The sequence below is a fragment of the Melanotaenia boesemani genome, chromosome 15, assembly GCF_017639745.1.
Source record: "Melanotaenia boesemani isolate fMelBoe1 chromosome 15, fMelBoe1.pri, whole genome shotgun sequence".
Lineage (NCBI taxonomy): Eukaryota > Metazoa > Chordata > Actinopteri > Atheriniformes > Melanotaeniidae > Melanotaenia > Melanotaenia boesemani.
Genome location: NC_055696.1, coordinates 407,985 through 431,056, shown reverse-complemented (window position 1 = coordinate 431,056; position 23,072 = coordinate 407,985). Strand labels below are relative to the sequence as shown.

The 23,072-nt window shown below is 43.7% G+C and overlaps 1 protein-coding gene across 1 annotated transcript in view; it reads right to left on the bottom strand.

Annotated features, from left to right (window-relative positions):
• slc8a2a (solute carrier family 8 member 2a) overlaps positions 1-23,072 on the bottom strand; it is a 49,205-nt gene that overhangs the window by 21,421 nt on the left and 4,712 nt on the right. The window contains exon 2 of the mRNA XM_042007887.1: positions 5,718-6,122. Coding sequence (XP_041863821.1) covers positions 5,718-6,053 — 336 coding nt within the window. The 5' untranslated portion in view covers positions 6,054-6,122. The remainder of the gene's footprint in view (positions 1-5,717; positions 6,123-23,072) is intronic.

Sequence of the window (23,072 nt, the reverse complement as noted above, 5' to 3'; positions counted from 1 at the left end):
AAGAGGGCATTGTAAGAGTAAGCGAGAAAATAGAGACAGAAAAAGACAGAATAAGAGATAAGACTAGAGCCCAGGGCTCCAGACTGACCAAACGGTCACATTTTGCGACTAAAATGTGAAACAGTGTGAGTGAATTTTTCATCTACTCTACAACGGCGACGATACATTAGCCGGTCTTTGGTCGCTAACAAACTTCTGCTCCCCTCTTCAGCCCAGTAGTTCATAGTAACACACAAACTAGCTGCTGGTTTGCCTCAAACTAACTTTTACGAGAAAAAGAGACAAACACCAACGAAGAGGACAGCCACTGTGTGTGTGAGCGGGGACGAACGACCACTGTGATTGGCTAATGTGTGGAAAGAGGCGGGTCTTGGGGGGATTTATTACTCCTCAGTATTGCCTATAGATATGTACACGTAGATGCCGCGTTCGGGCTTGTCAGGCACGTCAACACGGCCGCCATCTTGGGCCGGGCTTTCATACCCGGTCAGATCATTCAGGTTGTGTGTGAAACCAAAATGCCAGATTTTTGTGCTGCATACGGATGTTCCTGTGAAAGAAACCAAAACCAAGAAACAAGGGATAATATTTCACAGTAAGAAGTGGTTTTATATTATTTAACTGTTATGAACGTGTTTAATTTGACGTATTTCTTAAGCTAACGGAAATGAAACCGGTTTATGTCAGGACAAGAAAATAAAAAATGTTTTTGTTAGTAAGACGATGTTTACAGTAAGATATTTAAGTGGCAATCAGCCACTTCATATAACTGTGCTAAGTAGGTCATTTCAACATTATCTATTAAATCAGTGTCATGGCGCTAACAGGAACTTTAACTTTGACCTGCAGCTACAGAAGAACTGAGCACTGAGTGATGTTCAGATGGATGTTTTGTATATTTCCAGAGGATAAATGGAGGCAGCAGGACTGTTCAGCCGTCTGCAGCCTCATTTTAACCCAGAGGACTTTAACAGGACTGGACAGTCCACTGGTTTAAAGGAAGGAGCAATACCATCCATTTTTAATTTTCCTGACCATCTTTGCAAAGTAAGTGTCATGACAATTTCTCATGTAATCCTGATATTTCACTAACACAACGGAGTCCCTCTAAATGATAATAAAATACACTATTAGAAATGCTTCCTTTTGAATGAACCCTTCAGTTCTTACTCTTACAAATTTCTCTGGTTTTGAAATTCTATGTTTATTTATTTCTTTGACGCTGTGTTAAAAAATGTGTGTTTTACGTTGGTGATGTGTTCTTTGGTACCTTTATCAGGTTCATTACTTGCTGGGCATCACATCAGAGGTAAATTTGGGTTCTTTATTTTGTATGAAAATGGCGAGAAGAACAGATGTAAGTTTAACTTATGTATTTCGTTTTGGGGGTATTTTTGTAAATTTTTAATGTAGGCAATGTTTTTTTTTTTTTAAATAAGTGTTTGTTTTTCAGTTTTTTGTCATTTTTAACTCATTCCTTTATTTTTTATTTATTTATATTTTATAGTATAAATATAATATAACTCCATATATGAGCATCACCATTATTATTTCTCTGAGGATTGCAAGAAAAAATTCAGTATGCATGTGGGTGTGTGTCTGAGAATGTGTAAGTGTATGATATAAAATAATAAAAATATGTGTGATTTTTCTAATAAACCAAACCGATTGAAAATCAGCTGCAAATTCAGCGAGTTATGGTGATTTTCATCATCGATAGACCTCTGCCTCTGTTGACTAATGCAGGAAGTAGATGTGGCCCAAGATGGCGGCCAATGGACAGCAGTGTCAGAGGCGACATCTACGTGTATCAATGTTGCCAGCTTAGTGACTTTGTGGCTATATTTAGCAAGTTTTCTGGTGTTATTGGAGACTTTTGGAGACGGAGGTGAATGAAGGGAGTTTATCTTCCCAACGAGGAGCGGTGCTGTGCAGACCCTCTCATACGAGGCTTGGTCTTCTCGCAGCAGCAGCAGCTGCATTCAGACGACGTTCACCTCTGTTTCATGACCAGGCTGGAAATGAAACGTAAAAGCTGCTGCTGGAGGATCCTGCTGGTTTACCGTCACAGTAACGTCTGTTAATGAAGAGTGTGGAGGAAATATTTAAAAAGTTAAAAGTGTTGTGATATTTTTAGGTTGTTTTTTTTTTTTATCAATTTTTGTCTTTCCCACTACATCCCTCTTTATGGCAGCATCCATTACAACTATATGTACCAGGCTGATTATGCTAATTAGCGCCTTCTAGCGACTTGTAGGACAGCCAATAGCTGCTGTTCTTACTGACGAGTGGGAACAGCGGCTGGAGGAGCATCAGTCCCTGAAGCTGTTTATCACCAGGAACTACATGGACCAGTCATGCCATGCCCTGTGGGGGATGATGGGGACGGCCAGGTTGCGTTAATCCGACCGACAGGTCGTACATGACAATGTGTATAACCTCTTACCTGTTAAGGATCACATGACTCTCCACCACTCCTGGCTGCGACTCCGTACCCATGTTTCTCTGTACAGTCGTTGCTGCCACTACTCCACTAAATTCCATGGCCACAAATCTGGATCTCGTCTTTTATAATCTCCTCCCTAAAATGAAGCCAGTGGAAATGTGCTGGCAACGGTTGGACAATAACTTTAAAACTGCAACATACGCTCCGCTGTTACGCAAACACCAAGACGTCGCACGCTCGCTGTCACGTCGTCGAGTCCTCTACGCATGCGGGACACTTTTGGTGCGCATCAGGTTCATACAGGAGATCACATACAAGTCGCATTTAACTGGAAATGTGAACGGACTTAAAAAATCCGAATTGAGCATTAAGCCCTGCAGCGTGAACGTAGCCAAAGCTGCCGTTCTGCTTCAACGACAAAGTGAAAATCAAATCTGATTTGATAAGTTCTATGTCTACTTGTTTTGAAATTCGTTCGGCCAGTAAGACGTTTTTTTTATGTGAATTGTAAACATTGTAATTTCTGAATTTATTGTTCAAGTTTTTATCACTAATACGGTGAAAATGAGAGCAAATGTGAATATTTGCTTTGCAAGGTGATTTCAAAGTGCGCCCCTAAATTTTCTGTTTGTGCTCCTAAAAATGTAAGTTTGGGGCTGCTAACCAGCCAACCAGATTATTATTTTGCTTGCTATGATGCTGGACAGGACAAGTTAAAAAAAAAAGAAAAAAAAAAAAAGTTTGGGGCTGCTGTGCTCCTTGTAAAAAATGTTAGTCTGGAGCCTTGGTGTCAACATGGACTGACTTTTACTGGAAAGAAAGAGCTCTGAGAAGAGACAGGATGCAATACAGATGTTGAATTAACCGTCATTAGGTGGCACCACAGTGAAAAGAATACCTAAGGTTCAGTAGTAGGCCTTTGAGTGCCTAAGTGATCTTGTTGAAAATATAGAGCAAGCCGTTAAACAGGAGCAAAGAAGGCACAATAGGAATTATTTCATATCTTAGGTTTTACATATCAGGACATGATAAAAATAATAATCTGGTCCTCACAAGGTCTTAAAATTAGACAGAAACAACCTCAGCACAAGATCCTCAAACCAACTGTAAAGCACGGTGACAGAGGAATGATGATTTGGGCTTGTTTTACAGCCACAGGACCTGGACACCTAGCACTGATTGAGTTGACCAAGTTCTGTATTTTTGTGTCAAATGTGAGGCCATGTGAGGCTGGCAGGTAAAGCCTAGCCTAAACTGGGTCAAACCAGGTCATGCAACAGGACAACAATCCCAAGGTAGTCTTCAACAGAAGGACTGAAAAAGAGAACAATCAAGATGCTGCAGTGGCTGTTAAGAAAGCTGTGTATAAACAAAGCAACACTGGTTCTGTCATGGTGCGGCCGAGCTGAGGACCCAAATCCAGGACTCGGAGGCAGGAGGCAGATGGAAAACAGGAACAAATTAATCCAAAAAATCCAGGAACACAGGAACCGCACAAGAGGGATAAAACCGCAAGGATGTGACAAGGTAAGTGAAAAACCAAGAGGTATAAACAGGGATGCACAATAACTATCAACCTGATAATTATCGGGCTGAAAGGAAATTATTATAATTATTAATTATTAAACTCAGTCATAGTTTTGGTATGGGGGCAGCATGACTCAGTGGGTAAAGTGGTCGTCCTGTAGCCCAAGGGTTCGATTCCGGCCTGGTCAAGCTCATGTCGACGTGTCCCTGAGCAAGACACCGAACCCCTAATTGCTCCTGATGGGTCGGGGTTGAACGCAGCTTCCGCCATCAGTGTGTGAATGTGTGTGTGAATGGGTGAATGTGACATACATGTAAAGCACTTTGGATAAAAGCGCTATATAAGTACAGACCATTTATCATTTAATTTGTTATCTAACCAGAAAACCTACTGAGTTACTGACTTAAACCCACATCCAGTGTATTTTTCAACATTTTACAACAGAAGCGTTAATTTGAAAAGGCTGGAAGCACGACTAGCCAACATGGAAATTTCCATCACCCCGTGAATGCAGCACCACCAGCCTGCAGCACAGCATGCTTACGTTTGACAACAGAGAACATGACAGTTCACTGGTTAATTGTGCTAACTGTTCAAAACAAGTTCCACGAGGAGGGAAAAGTAGCGCGAGCTTCCCTACTACAAACCTGATCAGTCACCTGAAACATGAAGATGCAAAAAAACTTAAAGCCAACTGCAAAGAAGCCACTGGGACAACAGACATCCGTGAGGAGTTGGAGACATCCGAGAAGTTTGCCAGACATGACCCACGGGCTAAGGCTGGTGAAGATTTAATCATGGAAATGATGGCTCTTGATGACCAGCCCTTTACCCTCGCTGAGGACGGAGGCTTTTCTGATTCATTCCTTGGCGCCACAGCTTATGATGCAGAGCCGTCGCTGCTTCGCTGATGTGTGCCTTCCATCCAAGTATGACGGATTGCCAAATATTCACTCATTATATCAAATAGTTCTGTTTGATATCTTGAGAAGCATGCTAAAAGTTTTTCACTGGAAAAAAAAATCAACATCTCTTCATATAAACAGTGAAAAGTACTGATGTCATGATCTTAAGTGTGTTTGTTGTCGGTTATTAGTTATCGGTATCGGTCTTTAGTAGCTGAAATTAATCGGTTTTTAAAAAATGGTTATCGCTCATCCCCTAGGTATAAATACACTAAGGGACTAATCAGGATCAGGTTAACTAACGAGCAGAAACCAAGAGCAACACACAGCCAAACATGACCATTAACGCAAAACCCCAGAACATGGCGGCAAACCAAAACCGTGACACACACCATGATCATGACAGGTGGTTCTAACACCTGAAGCTCAGTGTGTGGCCGCTATTCCACATACTGTTCAAATAAGTCATGGGATGCTGTTCATCTGAGGTTGCCTAATTTCATAAACCTGATAAGGACCAGATGTTTTTTTTAAAACAATGTCCCGATACATAAACTTTAGAATTGAAACAAGATATCTTTTTTCACAGTGCAAATTCAATCTGAAATTAACCCCAAAACATGTCAACATTTATTGACAGTTATTTTATATGGTAGATAAGTACTGCACTGCAGCTACCTGTGACATATTTAGACCAACAGCTATTTATCATCACAGTAAAATAGTATTATCACACTCAGCCATGTGAACTCAGTAAACTAAAAGAAGCAAAAGCAAGTTCAGAATGACATTTATTACTTAGAGATAAAAAAAAAAAAAAAAAAAACCCAGCAGATACCTGAGAGGTGATGACTTCTATTGATGCCATGAAGCGGTCTGCGATAATGGACACTCCCAGGAAAATGTACATGAGACAGAGGAAGTACAAGACAGCCCTCCCCGCCTGCTCGCCAACTGGAGGGTTGAGTGGCAGCCACACTGGCAGCAGGATGCCAGGTTTACACAGTACAACATCTGTGCACGTCCGCTTTCCAGACCCTGTTGTATTACTAGAGGACTGGGGATGTTCATGGCCAGATGCTCGCTCTATGACCTGAGGTCTAAAGGAGGTGCAGGGGTGGCACAGGAGGAGGAGGAAGAGGAATGGGGTGAGGTGAACAGGGAGGGGCCCCATGGTATCCCTGAGTCAGGAGGGGCCTCAGGGTTGGGCTTCGCTATGGGAGCTCCTGGGTCCAAGTACGTCCTGGAAAAGCAGAAACAGCCTTCTAAGCAAAAGATAATGATAATGGTGTACATCAACTTGTGTTGTTTCTAAAAGGAAACAACTAAATATTTAAATTACAACAAACTCTCAAACTAAAATGATTTCAAATTATTGCAAGAGCCATCATGAAATGATTTGGACTTTGTTTTAAAAAAAAAGTCTAAATGTAACTAACAACCTAAAATCTTCTAAATTTAAGATCATTGGTCTCAAACCTTCCTAATGAATCATGTAGAACAGAAGTCACTAACAAGCGGACCGCGGTTCACGGTAGTGTTCAGGAATCACACGGACCAATTGTACGTGAGATAAGCCATGCCCTCGGCCAATCAGTGTGTGAGGCTCCCGGCGCGGCGGTAAACTGCCCGCTGGATCAGACGAAGCCGGGATAAAGACGACTGCGCCGGAGAAAAGCAGCAGAGTTACTAAATCTGCCTGTTATCGGTGCCTTTGGGCTGGTTTTTCTGTTAAGTCTCTTACAAATATGGTCAGTTGTGGGTTTTTGTGCTTGTTTTTTTCTGAGTGTAACTGCTGATTTGGGCTGGTCCTGCTCCTGTTAAACCCCCTGATTCTCTCACAGCTGTCCACAAGATGGGATCTTATGTTAGAAGAGTCCAGAGGGATCTAGGTCAGTTTCTGGTCGCCATCAGAATGTGTACCTGCATTATAATGAACTCAGATTTAAATACAAGTTTTCAAGACTTCACTCGTCTCCTAAGACGCACATGCAGAGAAGCGCACAATATCACCCCCCGTGGTCACAGATTCTGATGGGTCACAGATTTTGGTTTAACACCAGCCTGCCCCTTCACACATGCACGTTTAACTTCACGTGACACAGCAACAGTGACAATGCCTGCAAATAAATAGGAGATGTGTAAAACTTACATAATAAAGAGAGTGTTGGAGGGCTCATCATGCAGCCCCTCAAAAAACCTTATTCACGAGGCACAAATCAGTTTCACTGTCACAACATGAGGAGGAGTTACCCCAGTTATTTGTTACCCCAGGTCTTTTTGAGACGAGTCATGTATGACTTATTTTGATTAAAGTTCAGTTTATTCAATGTTTTCATTGTACATACAGCTTTTTACGGTTAAATGACGCTAATATAACAATCAAACCACATCAACTTTATTTACTGTATAAAGCACTTTCATACAAAAGCAGCATAAAGTTCATTACATAATAAAAACTATTTTTTATATACTGTATATAAAACCTTCACACACTTAAGTATCAGACATCACGGAGCGCAGCTTCGGTGGTCGCTATGGCAAAAACTCGGGGATGGGATGGGAAAAAGCAGTGCTTCATCAACACTGTGTACAGTGGGGATGGGGGGCTGCTGACCTCTACTTGGGATGTTGTGAGGTGGTGGAGGGAATACTTTGAAGACCTTCTCAATCCCACCAACACGTCTTCTGATGAGGAAGCAGAATCTGGGGACCCTGGTGCTGGCTCTCCATCTCTGGGGCTGAGGTGGTTAAAAAGCTCCTCGGTGGCAGGGCCCCGGGGGGTGGATGAGGTCCGCCCAGAAGTCCTTAGGGCTCTGGATGCTGTAGGGCTGTCTTGACTGACACGCCTCTGCAGCATCACGTGGACATCGGGGACAGTTCCCCTGGACTGGCAGACTGGGGTGGTGGTCCCCCTCTTCAAAAAGGGAGACCGGAGGGTGTGCTCCAACTACAGGAGGATCACACTCCTCAGCCTCCCTGGTAAGGTCCATTCAGGGGTGCTGGAGAGGAGGGTCCATCGGATAATCAAACCTCTGATAGAGGAGGAGCAGTGTGGTTTTCGTCCCGGTCGTGGAACAGTGGACCAACTCTACTCTCTTCAGGGTCTTAGAGGGGGATTGGGAGTTTGCTCAACCAGTCTACATGTGCTTTGTAGAATTGGAGAAGACGTTTGACCGTGTCCCCTGGGGACTCCTGTAGGGGGTACTCCGGGAGTATGGAGTGCTGGACCCCTTTGAACGAGCTGTCCAGTCCCTGTACGACCGGTGCCAGAGCTTGGTCTGCATTGCCGGCAGTAAATCAGAGTCATTTCCGGCGAGGGTTGGACTCCGCCAAGGTTGCCCTCTGCCACTGATTCTGTTCATAACTTTTATGGACAGAATTTCTGGGCATAGCCGAGGTGAGACCCAATCCTGAGGCCAGAAAGGGTCTCTGCTCTTTGCGGATGATGTGGTTCTGTTGGCTTCATCGGGCCGTGATCTTCAGCTCTCACTGGAGTGATTCACAGCAGAGTGTGAAGCAGCTGGGATGAGAATCAGCACCTCCAAATCTGAGACCATGGTCCTCAGCCGAAAAAGGGTGGAGTGCTCTCTCTGGGTCGGCAATGAGGTCCCAAAGTGGAGGAGTTCACGTATCTCGGGGTCTTGTTCAGGAGTGAGGGAAGGATGGAGGGAGATGGACAGGCAGATTGGTGCGGCGTCCGCAGTGATGCGGACTCTGCATCGGTCTGTCGTGGTGCAGAAGGAGCTGAGCCAAAAAGCAAAGCTCTCGATTTACCAGTTGATCTACGTTCCTACCCTCACCTATGGTCACGAGCTGTGGGTAGTGACCGAAAGAACAAGATCTCAAATACAAGCGGCCGAAATGAGTTTTCACTGCAGGGTGGCCGGGCTCTCCCTTAGAGATAGGGTGAGAAGCTCAGTGATCCGGGAGGGGCTCAGAGTAGAGTTGCTGCTCCTCCAGAGAGGAACATCGAGAGGAGCCAGATGAGGTGGCTCGGGCATCTGGTTAGGATGTCTCCTGGACGCCTCCCTGGTGAGGTGTTCTGGGCACATCCCACCGGAAAGAGGCCCCCGGGGAAGACCCAGGACACGCTGGACAGACTACATCTCTCGGCTGGCCTGGGAACGCCTCGGGATCCCTCCGGATGAGCTGGTGAATGTGGCCGGGGAGAGGGAAGTTTGGGTTTTCCTGCTTAGGCAGCTGCCCCTGCGACCCGACTCCGGATAAGCGGCAGATAATGGATGGATGGATGGATGGATGGATGGATGGATGGATGCATGGATGGATAGATGGAATATAAGAAAAAATATAAATAATACTTTTTTTTCTTTTATGGTGTAACAATAGAATTTAAAAAATTTTTTTCCTTATTTTCATCCATTATGTGTAGTCAATATTAAATATGAATTACTAAGCCCTCTCCGACATGATAATAATGCAAAGCAATGATGATTCACACAGACAGCAGCAGACACCACTTATATTACTGAGGAACGTTCAGGCAGGATGCAGGCTGTTTGTTCGTTGCTGCATTTTTAACCACAGCCAACAACACCAGAGCTTTTTAAAAGCAGTTAACAGCAAAGTGACCCTGCAGACTGCAAGATGACCTCTTTGCGTCACTAAAGCCTGGTTAAGGCAGGCGGCTGCTGCGGTTTTCATTGTTAGTGAAACCTGGTAGGAAACACTAAGTTACAGCTAAGACAATGTCCTGCTGTTCAAGGACAGCATCAGTCTGTATGAAAACTAACCAAGAGATAATTAGATGTCATGTTTTTAACAGTGAAGAAAATAAAAAAAATGCTTAGTCTGCATGTTGACCTCAATTTATGAAAAACAAAGATGAAAAAAAAGTTAAAAAAAAATTTACATTATACATTATAAAGAATGCCCAAATCATGAATGAATCATGAATAAAGTATTTTACATCTCTAACAAAAACAACATTCTCCATAAACTAGTCATTTTAATCAACTAAATATAATATATGAATATGTAGTATTTTAAAAAACACTCTTGGCTCAGTGTTGATTTAGGTTAAGCTAAATTATATGAACGGACTGAAGCTGGTAGAGGTGATGTAATCTCGTCTGAGGTTGAGTGGGTGAGAGCACGGTGCAGAGCTAGAAAGCTTTCAGCTTCCGAGTGCTCGTCATGGGCCACAGTGTCCATTCCCCCTAAACAGCTGACATTGTGTGTTGAAACAGATACTGAGGTGCTGCATCTTTGATGCTGCCAGAGCTCAGCCAGCTCATTATGGAGTTGTGATTCAGAAACTTAGCCCAGAGGGCCCGCTGCATCGCATTTCACTTTCCAAGGTCTGCTATGGTTACCACGACCTCAGACAGAGGGCTACCTTACACCAGCACGTGCTGGGGGGTGGGTGTCTAAATAAAAATATCTCCTAGACATTCATATTTTGACAACATCTGAACGGAGAATAGTTATCAGGGGTGGAAATGTCCTGACGCTTCAGTAGTAAGACGATGCTCCAATTAAAGCACCAATCATGTCTTCTTTTAACATAAAACCATCAACACACACTCAATCTGCAAACATGTCTGAAGAAAAGCCAAAGTGTTAATCAAATGCTTCATAAAGCGAATATCGTGTCCTTTAGGCTTTCAGTCGTCCTGTGTGAGTTCTAAAAGTAGATTTATTCAGATAAGTAGTCCATCACTACCAAGCAGAGCCAGGGTTGTAATGACTGCAAGCTGATCAAGAAGCTGCCACTGGAAGAGCTGGATGCATTATTGATCAATGCATTCATCTAAATATAGCAGGGTATCTTTTCCCCTAATGTCAACAAGCAGCTCTGTAAACATTCAGATGAAAGCACTTGTGGATTTCTCCTGTGCTTCTTCTTAAGCAGTTTAGTAAATAGGTCCACACGCAGTGAACTTCCCCACCTGAACAGATCAGTGCTGTCCTCTTCAGTGACACTGATTCAGGTCGGCTCTGTTTTAGTTTTCCTTCAGACATAAAGTTGTTTGAGAATTTATATGGTTTTGTTCAAAGACTAAAAAACTAGAAGATCAAAAAGAAAAAAAAAAGAAAAATCTTTGTTTAGAAACTTGTTGGGGATCAGAGGTCGCATTTTCCTCATGCAAAGGAACATTGAGCCGGACGACAGCTCATCTCCCCTATTGCCTGCGACACAGCCACTATCTGTCAGCACCCCCGATAAGTGATTGCCTGGGATTATCTTACACCGATCAGAGCGCCAGCAGAAAAAGGAATTAGCACCTTTAACAGTTTAATATTTCCTGCCTGTGCCCTGGCAGTAGGGTACAGGCAGACAAGGGATGTTCTTTCTGACATGCGAAGCACTCAGGCATGAGGCTGGCATGAATTATTCACACACCAATAATAGTAAATAAATGAAGGCAGAATGACTCACAGTAGTAATTTTGAGCAGCACTAATGTCTTCTTCTCCACAAGTTATCCTTTATCAGCTGAAAATGCCGCTGCAGCTTTGAGTCAGACAACAAGGACATATGTAGGTGGACTTTTTGCCTCAAGCGTTTGTATTTGTTCATCAATGGATCATCTATTACTGTCAAGCATTTAACATTCACTGGTGAATATTTGCACAAAAAAGGGTAAGAGGTAAGTGTTCATCATCTAGAACACTACTGGAATCTGGGAGCGATGCTCTGGTGATTAAACGAGCTTGTGTTTCAGTATAAAATTCAATTATCTAATATACTCATTTTGAGCAAAAAATAAAACCAAAGAAGCTCAATGCAGCTGGTTGGAAACATGGCTGCTAACAAGTAAACACATTAACAGACAGCAGTACACTGCGCTCCTTGCTAAGTAAGTGCTATACACAGGTACAGCAATAACATCATGTATCCGTTTCACAGCATCCCAAACAAAGCCTGGCGGGACAGTCACCGGGCTATGGAGCTAAGATTTGTATCTCCATATTTGTACGTGGTAAAACAAATACAGGTACAAACCAAAATATTAATTCTGCAAGTCTGAAAATACGAGTCATTTTTACAAACCATGTGTCCCACATTTTACACACCTACTCACGAACCAATCAGATTTCTCTAATCCCTGAGTGATCACAGACAGAGCTAACGATGGCCAGTGCGAACATCATGGCTCTGTAAAGGTAAGCCAGTTTATGGCTACATGAAACATTTCAGAACCTTTAGCAGAAGAAGTGGAGACCTGTTTTTTGTCAGACGTCGTGGTACTTTTCTACACAATGATAAGTTTAGTTTGGACACAGAAAATCTTAGCCCTCTCTCTGTGATTGGTTGGGTGTTAGAGAAGCCTGACCCTAACCCTAACTGACTTATATTTTCAGACCTGCAGAATAATCCATACTTCTATATTTGATTTTTATCTGTACTTGTTAAAGTTTCAATATGGAGAAGCAAGTTACAAAGCTTACGTCCCTATCCTAGCTGCACATCAGCTGAGCAGAGCTGCTGCTTTCAAACATGCCAGTCAGTTACAACATCATGTATTTAATTTAGCAAAGGCTCCTCCTGTGTTATATATATATATATATTGAAGACTGTGTGGTGGTGAGTGATTGTGGGTGCGGCACAGTGGAGGGTGTGAGTGTGGGGTTAGATAGGGTGCAGATTGGAGTAGGTGGGGAGTCGGGGGAGGGGGCCGATAGCACCCTGGTTCCCGGGGTGTGCGGCTGGAACATCGGGGTGTGTGCTGGCCTACGCCGGGTGGCTGTCTGGGGGGGCCTGGTCCTCCTAGGCATGTTGCGGGCCCTCTGCCTTTGGGGGGTGGGGCGGCTGCCTCTGGGCTCCTGGGGCCCTGGGCCCTTCGCTTAGCCTGCCCTGGGTGGCTGGTCCCTGGCGGGGCCGGCCGCTGCTGATCTTGGCCCACTGGGACCTGTGCCCCAAGACCGTGGGGGACTCTTGCTGGGGCTCTCCTCTGCCGCCCTTCGGGTGGGGCTGGAGTTGTCTTCGTGGTGGGGTGGCTTGGGTTGGTGCTCCGGGTCTGCTGCTGAGGGCCCGGGTCTCTGGCCCCAGTCTGCCTCTGGCCTCCGTGGAGGCGTAGTCGCATTTGCACGATCTCACTCACCACTCTTCATCACTGATCACTCCTCTTCCTCATGCTCTGCATGCTGACACAGTCACTAAGGTGTCCAGTGGGTTTTTATACTAAGATGATTTGGTTATTATTTAAAAACTCTTAATGACTTGCAGCCCTGTTTTTTCTGTGTGTGTTTCTGTTTTTGTAAAAGTTGTAGGAAATGTTCTGGTGTGTTCATGTACAGGTGTAACAGTTTGTTGTCTGGTGATGGTGTGGATTGAAGGGTCGTTTCCTTCTGTCTGTGATCTTTTTGTCTCCTTTCTTCTTTCCCTTTTGCTCTTTTTGCTATTTTCCATCTTTTTCTGTCCCCTCCGGTCAGGTCCAGCAAGATTACATAGATTCCGTGATTCAACGTAAATAAATAAATAAATCAGATTTTCAAGAGGAGCCTTACCCATGGCCCTCCCTTTGGTAGAGCAAATTTGTTCAGCACGATACAGCAACCAGGTTATCATTTTGCTGCTATGATGCTGGACAGGACAAGTTAAAGAAGAAAAAAAGTCTCGATATATTTGAAAATCTGGATATATTGCCCTAGGTGGAGTAGCATTAGTTCAAACTGAACGTTTAACCCAGTTTGTATAAAATACCATAATCAACCACTGGCTGGCTTTCCCAAATATGGAGAACCCTGCAAACTTCTGAAGAGCTTCTTTTCTTTATTTTTGTCTCAGATGCTGCTCGTTACTGCAGCGTTTCCAAACCTAGACTCCCTCCGGTCCAGGATGACACCCACAGGATGCAGAAGGCTGTCCGGTCATGAAAACTTACTCACATATAAAACCAGAACACTTGAGCTGGATCCTCAGAGGTCTGTTTCAGGACCAATGATCCAGCACGGCTGTTATGCACAGAGGTGTGTTGGCTGTCGACTGGACCCGAGTTTGTATGTGTTTTTGGAATTGCATGAAATAGAAGAAATATTGAAAAAGCACAACCTACAAGTGTGCAAACGGACTGATGTGTACCTCACAGACACAATGACTTTACACAAGGACACCAACATTTAAACATACTGACCTGACTTCAACATCATGCAGAAGCACAGCTAGAATAGTTTCCACAGCAGGTTAAACAGTCCAGCGGTACTGCTGCATGCTTCTTTATGCACCATCAACTCATTATTATGGACATGCTGCAGGAGAAAAGTCAGTTCCCTTTTCCTGATGCTGACATGTACTTATCAGAAGAATTATACGGGTATAAACTCCCACATATCCCAGCTCAGTAGATGAGCTTTCTCCTTTATGGTGACTGAGGACCAAAGAAATATTTCCAGCAGAATGTGTACAAAATCATCTGGATTGTCAAAGCACAAGCTGTTGTACACAAACAGGCCAAAAACACAGTTTCATGGGTTATTTCCACATTCGGCACAACATACCTGTCTGTAAAAACCTTTATTATACTTGTAAGAATATTTGTGCTGGGATGGCATTAAACATCGATATAACAGGTCTAAGAGGAAAAAGTATTAAAAATCTACAACATAAAGTGTTAAAGGTTGTTGGAAAGCTGAGAAGCTATAGCTTTTTGTATGTTGTTGTTTTTGATGTAACTGTATGGCTAGACAACAGGGTGACTATAAGAATGTGTACAGCACCCTGTATTTAATTTGTGAGGATGTTATTTCGAATAGGATAAATTGCTAAAATACATCAACTATAACACAACAGTGTCTGATCAAGTTGCACAGAAATCAAGGCAGTTAGACAGTCTCAGTGTTTGACTGTCTGTTTGAAGTTGATGCAAAGAAAGGAAAGGGATCCGTCCCTTTAATAAGTAACACAGGACTTTGGCTTGTCAATGAACCAGATGAATCAGAGTGTAAGATAATCCATCCTGCCACACAGGCAGACAGGCTGAGCCAAATCACTAGTGTGGCATAAAAGTATCTTATAGAGGTTTCATTTTAACCATGCAGTTTTTACTTCCAGCACTTTTCACTGTTTACTTTTTAACATTTTTAGATGAACTTACCTTTTGCTGGAGTTTGAAGTGGGATAAACAGTTAACACAGGAGCTTTGATTGAATGTGGCATTTTGATTTATTTAAATGTCTCCTTCAAGCCTGAACGGAAACATGAAGTGCATGTATTTCAGTCCCCAGGCATGCCAATGCACAGAAGCCTGGAGTTTGTTAGTTATTATACTAAGTTGTTTCCATTGCATGAAACTTTCCAGAGAAGTCCCTGCAAATGTTTCAACAAGCTTGTTACAAACACAAGTCTAGTTATGTGAGTAACGGTACAGGACTGGGTGGGAGATTTTTCATTAAGTGCAGGGTTCGTACGTTTCCAGCTGATCTGCTGCTCTCATGCAGCTGCTGCTGCGTGAGGACAAGTCTGCGTAACACCGGATCCTCAATGAGAAAAGTAAAACTTCGTTACAGTCCTCAAAAGTCTCTAATAAAACCAGAAAAAGTCGCTAGTCGCTTTAAAAAAAAAGTTTCTAGAGGGGAGTGAAGAAGAGCAATTTGATGCATGTGTGCTGAAGCAGGGATACATGGAAAACCTGCTGGATTGCGGCCCTTGTAGGACCGAACTGAGTAGCCCTGATCTAAGTAAACAGCATTGCTCTGCCTCCTGCCTTTACTATCTGCATTTCAGTCTTCATTTCCACCGCATTGTGATGCGATCTGTATTGATATTGAATTATTGTCCAGCCCTACTCAAGCATAAATTCAGAATATTTTAAGAAACATCTAAATTAGCTTTACTGGCAGGGCTCCAGACTGACCAAACGGTCACATTTTGCGACTAAAATGTGAAACAGTGTGAGTGAATTTTTCATCTACTCTACAACGGCGACGATACATTAGCCGGTCTTTGGTCGCTAACAAACTTCTGCTCCCCTCTTCAGCCCAGTAGTTCATAGTAACACACAAACTAGCTGCTGGTTTGCCTCAAACTAACTTTTACGAGAAAAAGAGACAAACACCAACGAAGAGGACAGCCAATGTGTGTGTGAGCGGGGACGAACGACCACTGTGATTGGCTAATGTGTGGAAAGAGGCGGGTCTTGGGGGGATTTATTACTCCTCAGTATTGCCTATAGATATGTACACGTAGATGCCGCGTTCGGGCTTGTCAGGCACGTCAACACGGCCGCCATCTTGGGCCGGGCTTTCATACCCGGTCAGATCATTCAGGTTGTGTGTGAAACCAAAATGCCAGATTTTTGTGCTGCATACGGATGTTCCTGTGAAAGAAACCAAAACCAAGAAACAAGGGATAATATTTCACAGTAAGAAGTGGTTTTATATTATTTAACTGTTATGAACGTGTTTAATTTGACGTATTTCTTAAGCTAACAGAAATGAAACCGGTTTATGTCAGGACAAGAAAATAAAAAATGTTTTTGTTAGTAAGACGATGTTTACAGTAAGATATTTAAGTGGCAATCAGCCACTTCATATAACTGTGCTAAGTAGGTCATTTCAACATTATCTATTAAATCAGTGTCATGGCGCTAACAGGAACTTTAACTTTGACCTGCAGCTACAGAAGAACTGAGCACTGAGTGATGTTCAGATGGATGTTTTGTATATTTCCAGAGGATAAATGGAGGCAGCAGGACTGTTCAGCCGTCTGCAGCCTCATTTTAACCCAGAGGACTTTAACAGGACTGGACAGTCCACTGGTTTAAAGGAAGGAGCAATACCATCCATTTTTAATTTTCCTGACCATCTTTGCAAAGTAAGTGTCATGACAATTTCTCATGTAATCCTGATATTTCACTAACACAACGGAGTCCCTCTAAATGATAATAAAATACACTATTAGAAATGCTTCCTTTTGAATGAACCCTTCAGTTCTTACTCTTACAAATTTCTCTGGTTTTGAAATTCTATGTTTATTTATTTCTTTGACGCTGTGTTAAAAAATGTGTGTTTTACGTTGGTGATGTGTTCTTTGGTACCTTTATCAGGTTCATTACTTGCTGGGCATCACATCAGAGGTAAATTTGGGTTCTTTATTTTGTATGAAAATGGCGAGAAGAACAGATGTAAGTTTAACTTATGTATTTCGTTTTGGGGGTATTTTTGTAAATTTTTAATGTAGGCAATGTTTTTTTTTTTTAAATAAGTGTTTGTTTTTCAGTTTTTTGTCATTTTTAACTCATTCCTTTATTTTTTATTTATTTATATTTTATTTTATAAATATAATATAACTCCATATATGAGCATCACCATTATTATTTCTCTGAGGATTGCAGAAAAAATTCAGTATGCATGTGGGTGTGTGTCTGAGAATGTGTAAGTGTATGATATAAAATAATAAAAATAATAATCTGTTGTATTATAAATATGTGATTTTTCTAATAAACCAAACCGATTGAAAATCAGCTGCAAATTCAGCGAGTTATGGTGATTTTCATCATCGATAGACCTCTGCCTCTGTTGACTAATGCAGGAAGTAGATGGGCAGTGTCAAAAATTTGAATATAAAAAGAATGGCTCACAAATGAATGGATTACAGCTCTGAATCGGTTCCCATGGCTCATTTAAAAGAGTCGTTCAAAAGAATCAATTCGTTCATGAACGTCACATCTCTGCTCTGTTCAGTGGCCCCCAAACTCTGGAACTCTCCTCCCTTGGACTTGAGATCGGTGGACTCTGTGGTCAGCTAAAAACATCTTTTAAATCTGCTTTTTATTCATTTTTTGTTTCTTTGTTTTTACATTGTTGGCCTTTGTAAAGCACTTTGTGATTTTATATCTTGAGAGGTGCAGATTAAATAAGGTTTTACTTCTTATAGTAAAACTTTTGTATAAGTAAAACACTAAATTGTAAACAGGTTCTAAAATACAAATCAAAGCCGGACCCTTCTCTAACCAGGCGGTTGACAGGATATAGAATTTATATGCAGGGGCGGGTCTAGAAAAGTTTTGATGAGGGGGCCAGGAAAAGGGAGGCACAAGTGAGACTTTTTTTAAGGCCTAGATATTAGAAAGTATTTTTCTGATTAATACGTCAGTGGCCATGTTAAATGTGTTAAAACAAACAGCCAATGACATTTTTTAGTGTTTACCTAGAACAACATATAGAAGTGCATTACATGCTGCATTCACTGACACTTAGTACATCTGAAGTTTACCTAAGTGAAGGTTAGTTTACACTTAATATTTTTTAGCAAATCATTACCCACAACCATGTCTTTGTATGAAGATAAACAGCCCTCTGATAGTAAAATAGGTATTTTACCTATTTTAGTAAAATACCCATTTTAAGTGTGTGTTTGAACGCCGCCTGCTGCCCAATGACCAACTCCATCGACTGCCACAACACCGCGACACTGGATTCCCTCACCAGCACCAGGGCAGCACAAACCTGGTCTGTGGGAAACACTGAAGGGTGAAGAAGCAAAACCTTTAAAGTAAATAAAATAAAAATGTGCAGACACAAAGCCTAAAACAACTGGATCACATTGAGACATCTCAGATAATTCTCTGTGGGCTTAACTTTCATGGCTAAGCAGAAATCAGTAAGATCGTGTGTCTAAATCTTTTTAATACTTTTTTTTACCTAAGGTGCTTAGAAAGATCCAGGTGCTTCCATCATCCTGTTTCATGGGCGCTTTTCTAACTGTATCATAATTTGATTCCACACTTTTTCAGGATTTATGGTAATGCATATTGGTGGTTGTGGTTTATGAGAATAAGTAGTCTCTAACCAACTGGGATCCATATGGACTCTTTGCAGTCCATTACAAAAACACATCTTGTACTTCCACACATACCAGTAAGAGGTACAGAAAAAGTTTCATTTCTACAAGTACTTCATAATAAATCTTGTATAGCTTGGCGTATAAATGAACACCAGCTCAATCAGTGCCACAGAGGGAATAACTGGTTTCCGAGAGGTCGGTACACATGCTCTGTTCCTCCATATCCACTGGGTCACAACCTTTAATCTGGACGGCAGCACTGCAGGCTTGGCTGAGCACAAGGCTTCGTTTACAGCACGGCATGCATGCTGCCACAATGTTCAGTTCCTCAAGTATGCCGATCTCCTTTCAACCTGTGTGCTTCTGTTTCACCCTGTTCAAGCTGTCCTGTGATGTCTAACACTGAAAGAAATGCTCTTTAATATTTCCATTTTATATCGTGCAACTTTCACAACATTTTTCTTTTAAAATTCTTGCCTGACATTATTTATTTACTGGGGATGTCAACATAAATTCAGGACTCCAGACTAATTTTTTTTACGAGGAGCACAGGGTCACCCAAACTTCAATTTTTAGGAGCGCAAGCAGAAAATTTAGGGGTGCACACTGAAATCATCTTGCAAAGCAAACATTCACATTTCCTCTAATTTTCACTGTATTAGTGATAAGTGCTTGAACAATAAATTCAGAAATTACCATCCATCCATCCATCCATTTTCCGCCGCTTATCCGGAGTTGGGTCGCTGGGGCAGCTGCCTAAGCAGGGAAACCCAGACTTCCCTCTCCCCGGCCACATTCACCAGCTCATCCGGAGGGATCCCGAAACGTTCCCAGGCCAGCCAAGAGATGTAGTCCATCCAGCGTGTCCTGGGTCTTCCTCGGGGCCTCTTTCCGGTGGGATGTGCCCGGAACACCTCACCAGGGAGAAGTCCAGAAGGCATCCTAACCAGATGCCCGAGCCACCTCATCTGGCTCCTCTCCATGTGGAGGAGCAGCGACTCTACTCTGAGCCCCTCCCTGATCACTGAGCTTCTCACCCTATCTCTAAGGGAGAGCCCGGCCACCCTGCGAAGAAAACTCATTTCGGCCGCTTGTATTCGCGATCTTGTTCTTTCGGTCACTACCCACAGCTCGTGACCATAGGTGAGGGTAGGAACGTAGATCGACCAGTAAATCGAGGGCTTTGCTTTTTGGCTCAGCTCCTTCTTCACCATGACAGACCGATACAGAGTCTGCATCACTGCAGACGCCGCACCGATCCGCCTGTCCATCTCCCTCCATCCTTCCCTCACTCCTGAACAAGACCCCGAGATACGTGAACTCCTCCACTTTGGGGCAGGACCCTATTGCAGACCCGGAGAGAGCACTCCACCCTTTTCCGGCAGAGGACCATGGTCTCGGACTTGGAGGGGCTGATTCTCATCCCAGCCGCTTCACACTTGGCTGCGAATCGCTCCAGAGAGAGCTGAAGATCACGGCCCGATGACGCCAACAGAACCACGTCATCCGCAAAGAGCAGAGACCCAATCCTGAGGCCACCAAACCGGATCCCCTCAACACCTCCCTCAGCTGCGCCTAGAAATTCTGTCCATAAAAGTTATGAACAGAATTGGTGACAAAGGGCAGCCTTGGCGGAGTCCAACCCTCAACGGAAACGATTCTGATTTACTGCCGGCGATGTGGACCAAGCTCTGGCACCAGTCGTACAGGGACCAGACAGCTTGCACAAACGGGTCCGGCACCCCATACTTCCGGAGTTCCCCCCACAAGAGTCCCCAGGGGACACGGTCAAACGCATTCTCCAAATCCACAAAACACATGTAGACTGGTTAGGCAAACTCCCATGCCCCCTCAAAGACCCTGAAGAGGGTGTAGAGCTGGTCCACTGTTCCACGACCGGGACGAAAACCACACTGCTCCTCCTCAATCCGAGGTTCGACTATCCGATGGACTCTCCTCTCCAGCTCCCCTGACTAGACCTTACCAGGGAGGCTGAGGAGTGTGATCCCCTGTAGTTGGAGCACACCCTCCGGTCTCCCTTTTTGAAGACGGGGACCACCACCCGAGTCTGCCAGTCCAGGGGAACTGTCCCCGATGTCCACGCGATGCTGCAGAGGCGTGTCAGCCAAGACAGTCCTACAGCATCCAGAGCCCTAAGGACTTCTGGGCGGATCTCATCCACCCCTGGGAGCTTGCCAACAAGGAGCTTTTTAACCACCTCAGCAACCCCAGCCCCAGAGATAGAAGAGCCAGCACCAGCTACCCCAGACTCTGCTTCCTCATCGGAAGACATGTTGGTGGGATTGACAAGGTCTTCGAAGTATTCCCTCCACCACCTCACAACGTCCCGAGTTGAGGTCAGCAGCCCCCCATCCCCACTGTACACAGTGTTGATGGAGCACTGCTTTCCCCTCCTGAGCCTCCGGATGGTGGACCAGAATCTCCTCGAAGCCATATGGAAGTCATTCTCCATGGCCTCTCCAAACTCCTCCCATGCCCAAGTTTTTGCCTTAGCGACCGCCAAAGCTGCGCTTCACTTAGGCCGCCAATACCAATCAGCTGCCTCTGGAGTCCCACAGGCCAAAAAAGCCTAATAGGACTCCTTCTTCAGCTTGACGGCATCCCTTACTGCCGGTGTCCACCAACGAGTTTGGGGGTTACCGCCACGACAGGCACCGACGACCTTACGGCCGCAGCTGCAGCTGGCCGCCTCGACAATAGAGGCATGGAACACAGCCCACTCAGACTCAATGTCTGTGCATCGAGGTGAGTCCAACTATATCTAGCAGGAACCGTTCAACCTCGCGCACCAGCTCAGGCTCCTTCCCCGCCAGAGAGGTGACATTCCACGTCCCTAGATCTAGCTTTTGCAGCCGAGAATCAGACTGCCAGGGTCCCCCCCTCTGGCAGCCGACCAGCTCACACTGCACCCGACCCCTATGGCCCCTCCTGCAGGTGGTGAGCCCACGGGAGGGATTCAGAAATTACAATGTTGACAATCCACATTTTTTTGCAGTTGACATAAAAAAACGTCTTACTGACCGCACGAATACAAAACAAGTAGACATAGAACTTATCAAATCAAATCAGATTTGATTTTCACTTTGTAGTCGAAGCAGATCGGCATCTTTGTCCCCATCATCCCCCACAGGGCATGGTATGACTGGTCCATGTAGTTCCTGGTAAAAAGAACAGCTTCAGGGACTGATGCTCCTCTCCAGCCACTGTTCCTACTCCTCAGTAAGAACAGCAGCTATTGGCTGTCCTAAAAGTTGCTAGAAGGCGCTAATTAGCATAATCAGCCTGGTACATATAGTTGTAATGGATGCTGCCATAAAGAGGGATGTAGTGGGAAAGACAAAACTGGATAAAAAGACAAACTAAAAATGTCAACACCTAACTTTTAAATATTTTGTCCACACTCTTCATTAACAGACGTTACTGTGAAGGTAAGCCAGTGCAGGATCCTTCAGCAGCAGCTTTTACGTTTCATTTTTAGCCTGGCCATGAAACAGAGGTGAACGTCGTCTGAATGCAGCTGCCGTCTCCAAAAGTCTCCAATAATCAGAAAAACCCGCTAGATTTGTCGCTTTTTTAAAAAAAAGTCACTAAAGGGTCTGAAAACTCACTAAATATAGCAACAAAGCTGCTAAGTTGGTAACACTGAGGAATAATAAATTCCCCTAAGACCCGCCTCTTTTCACACATTAGCCAATCAGAGTGGTCCTTTGTCCCTGCTCACACACACACCAGTGGTGTTGTCAGCCGATTTTTCCGGGGCTTTGGTCCCGGGTCTTTTGAGTCTAGCCCCGGCAGCAAAGACCAATGCAAATCACAGTATATAGATGCTGTTAAACTTAACTGGCGCCCGCTCCTCCAGCCACTCTGCTCCGTTATTCCTCAACAACCAACACTGGGCTGAGCAGGGCTGGACTGTGGGCTGGAGGGTCTGATTAGCCCTGTCGCTAAAGTTAAATGATGTTACTGGGTGTCAGATTACAGTAGTTGCTTCTATGGTGCAACAAACCCACAGCCGATAACCAAGTGGCTCTGTGTGCGCATGTGCAGAGGAGAGAGCAGCAGCAGTCGAGCGCGGCAAACCAGAGATGGCAAAATGGACAGAAAATCAGATTTGATTATATATATATATATATATATATATATATATATATATAATAGAATAGAATAGAATAGAATAGAAATACTTTATTAATCCCTTTGGAGAGTCCTCAGGGAAATTTGGGTACCAGCAGCAATACAACACTAACAGTTAAGCAGGACAAGCACAAGACACAATATATACAGGTACAAAGCAAAATAGAGGCAACAAGGTGCAAAAAAAGCACAAATAGAATGCAATAAATAACAATAAGATAAGTAAAATAAAACAATATAAACAAGCATTGCACACAGTAGAGGTGGTACAGATTCCCAGTTCACTATT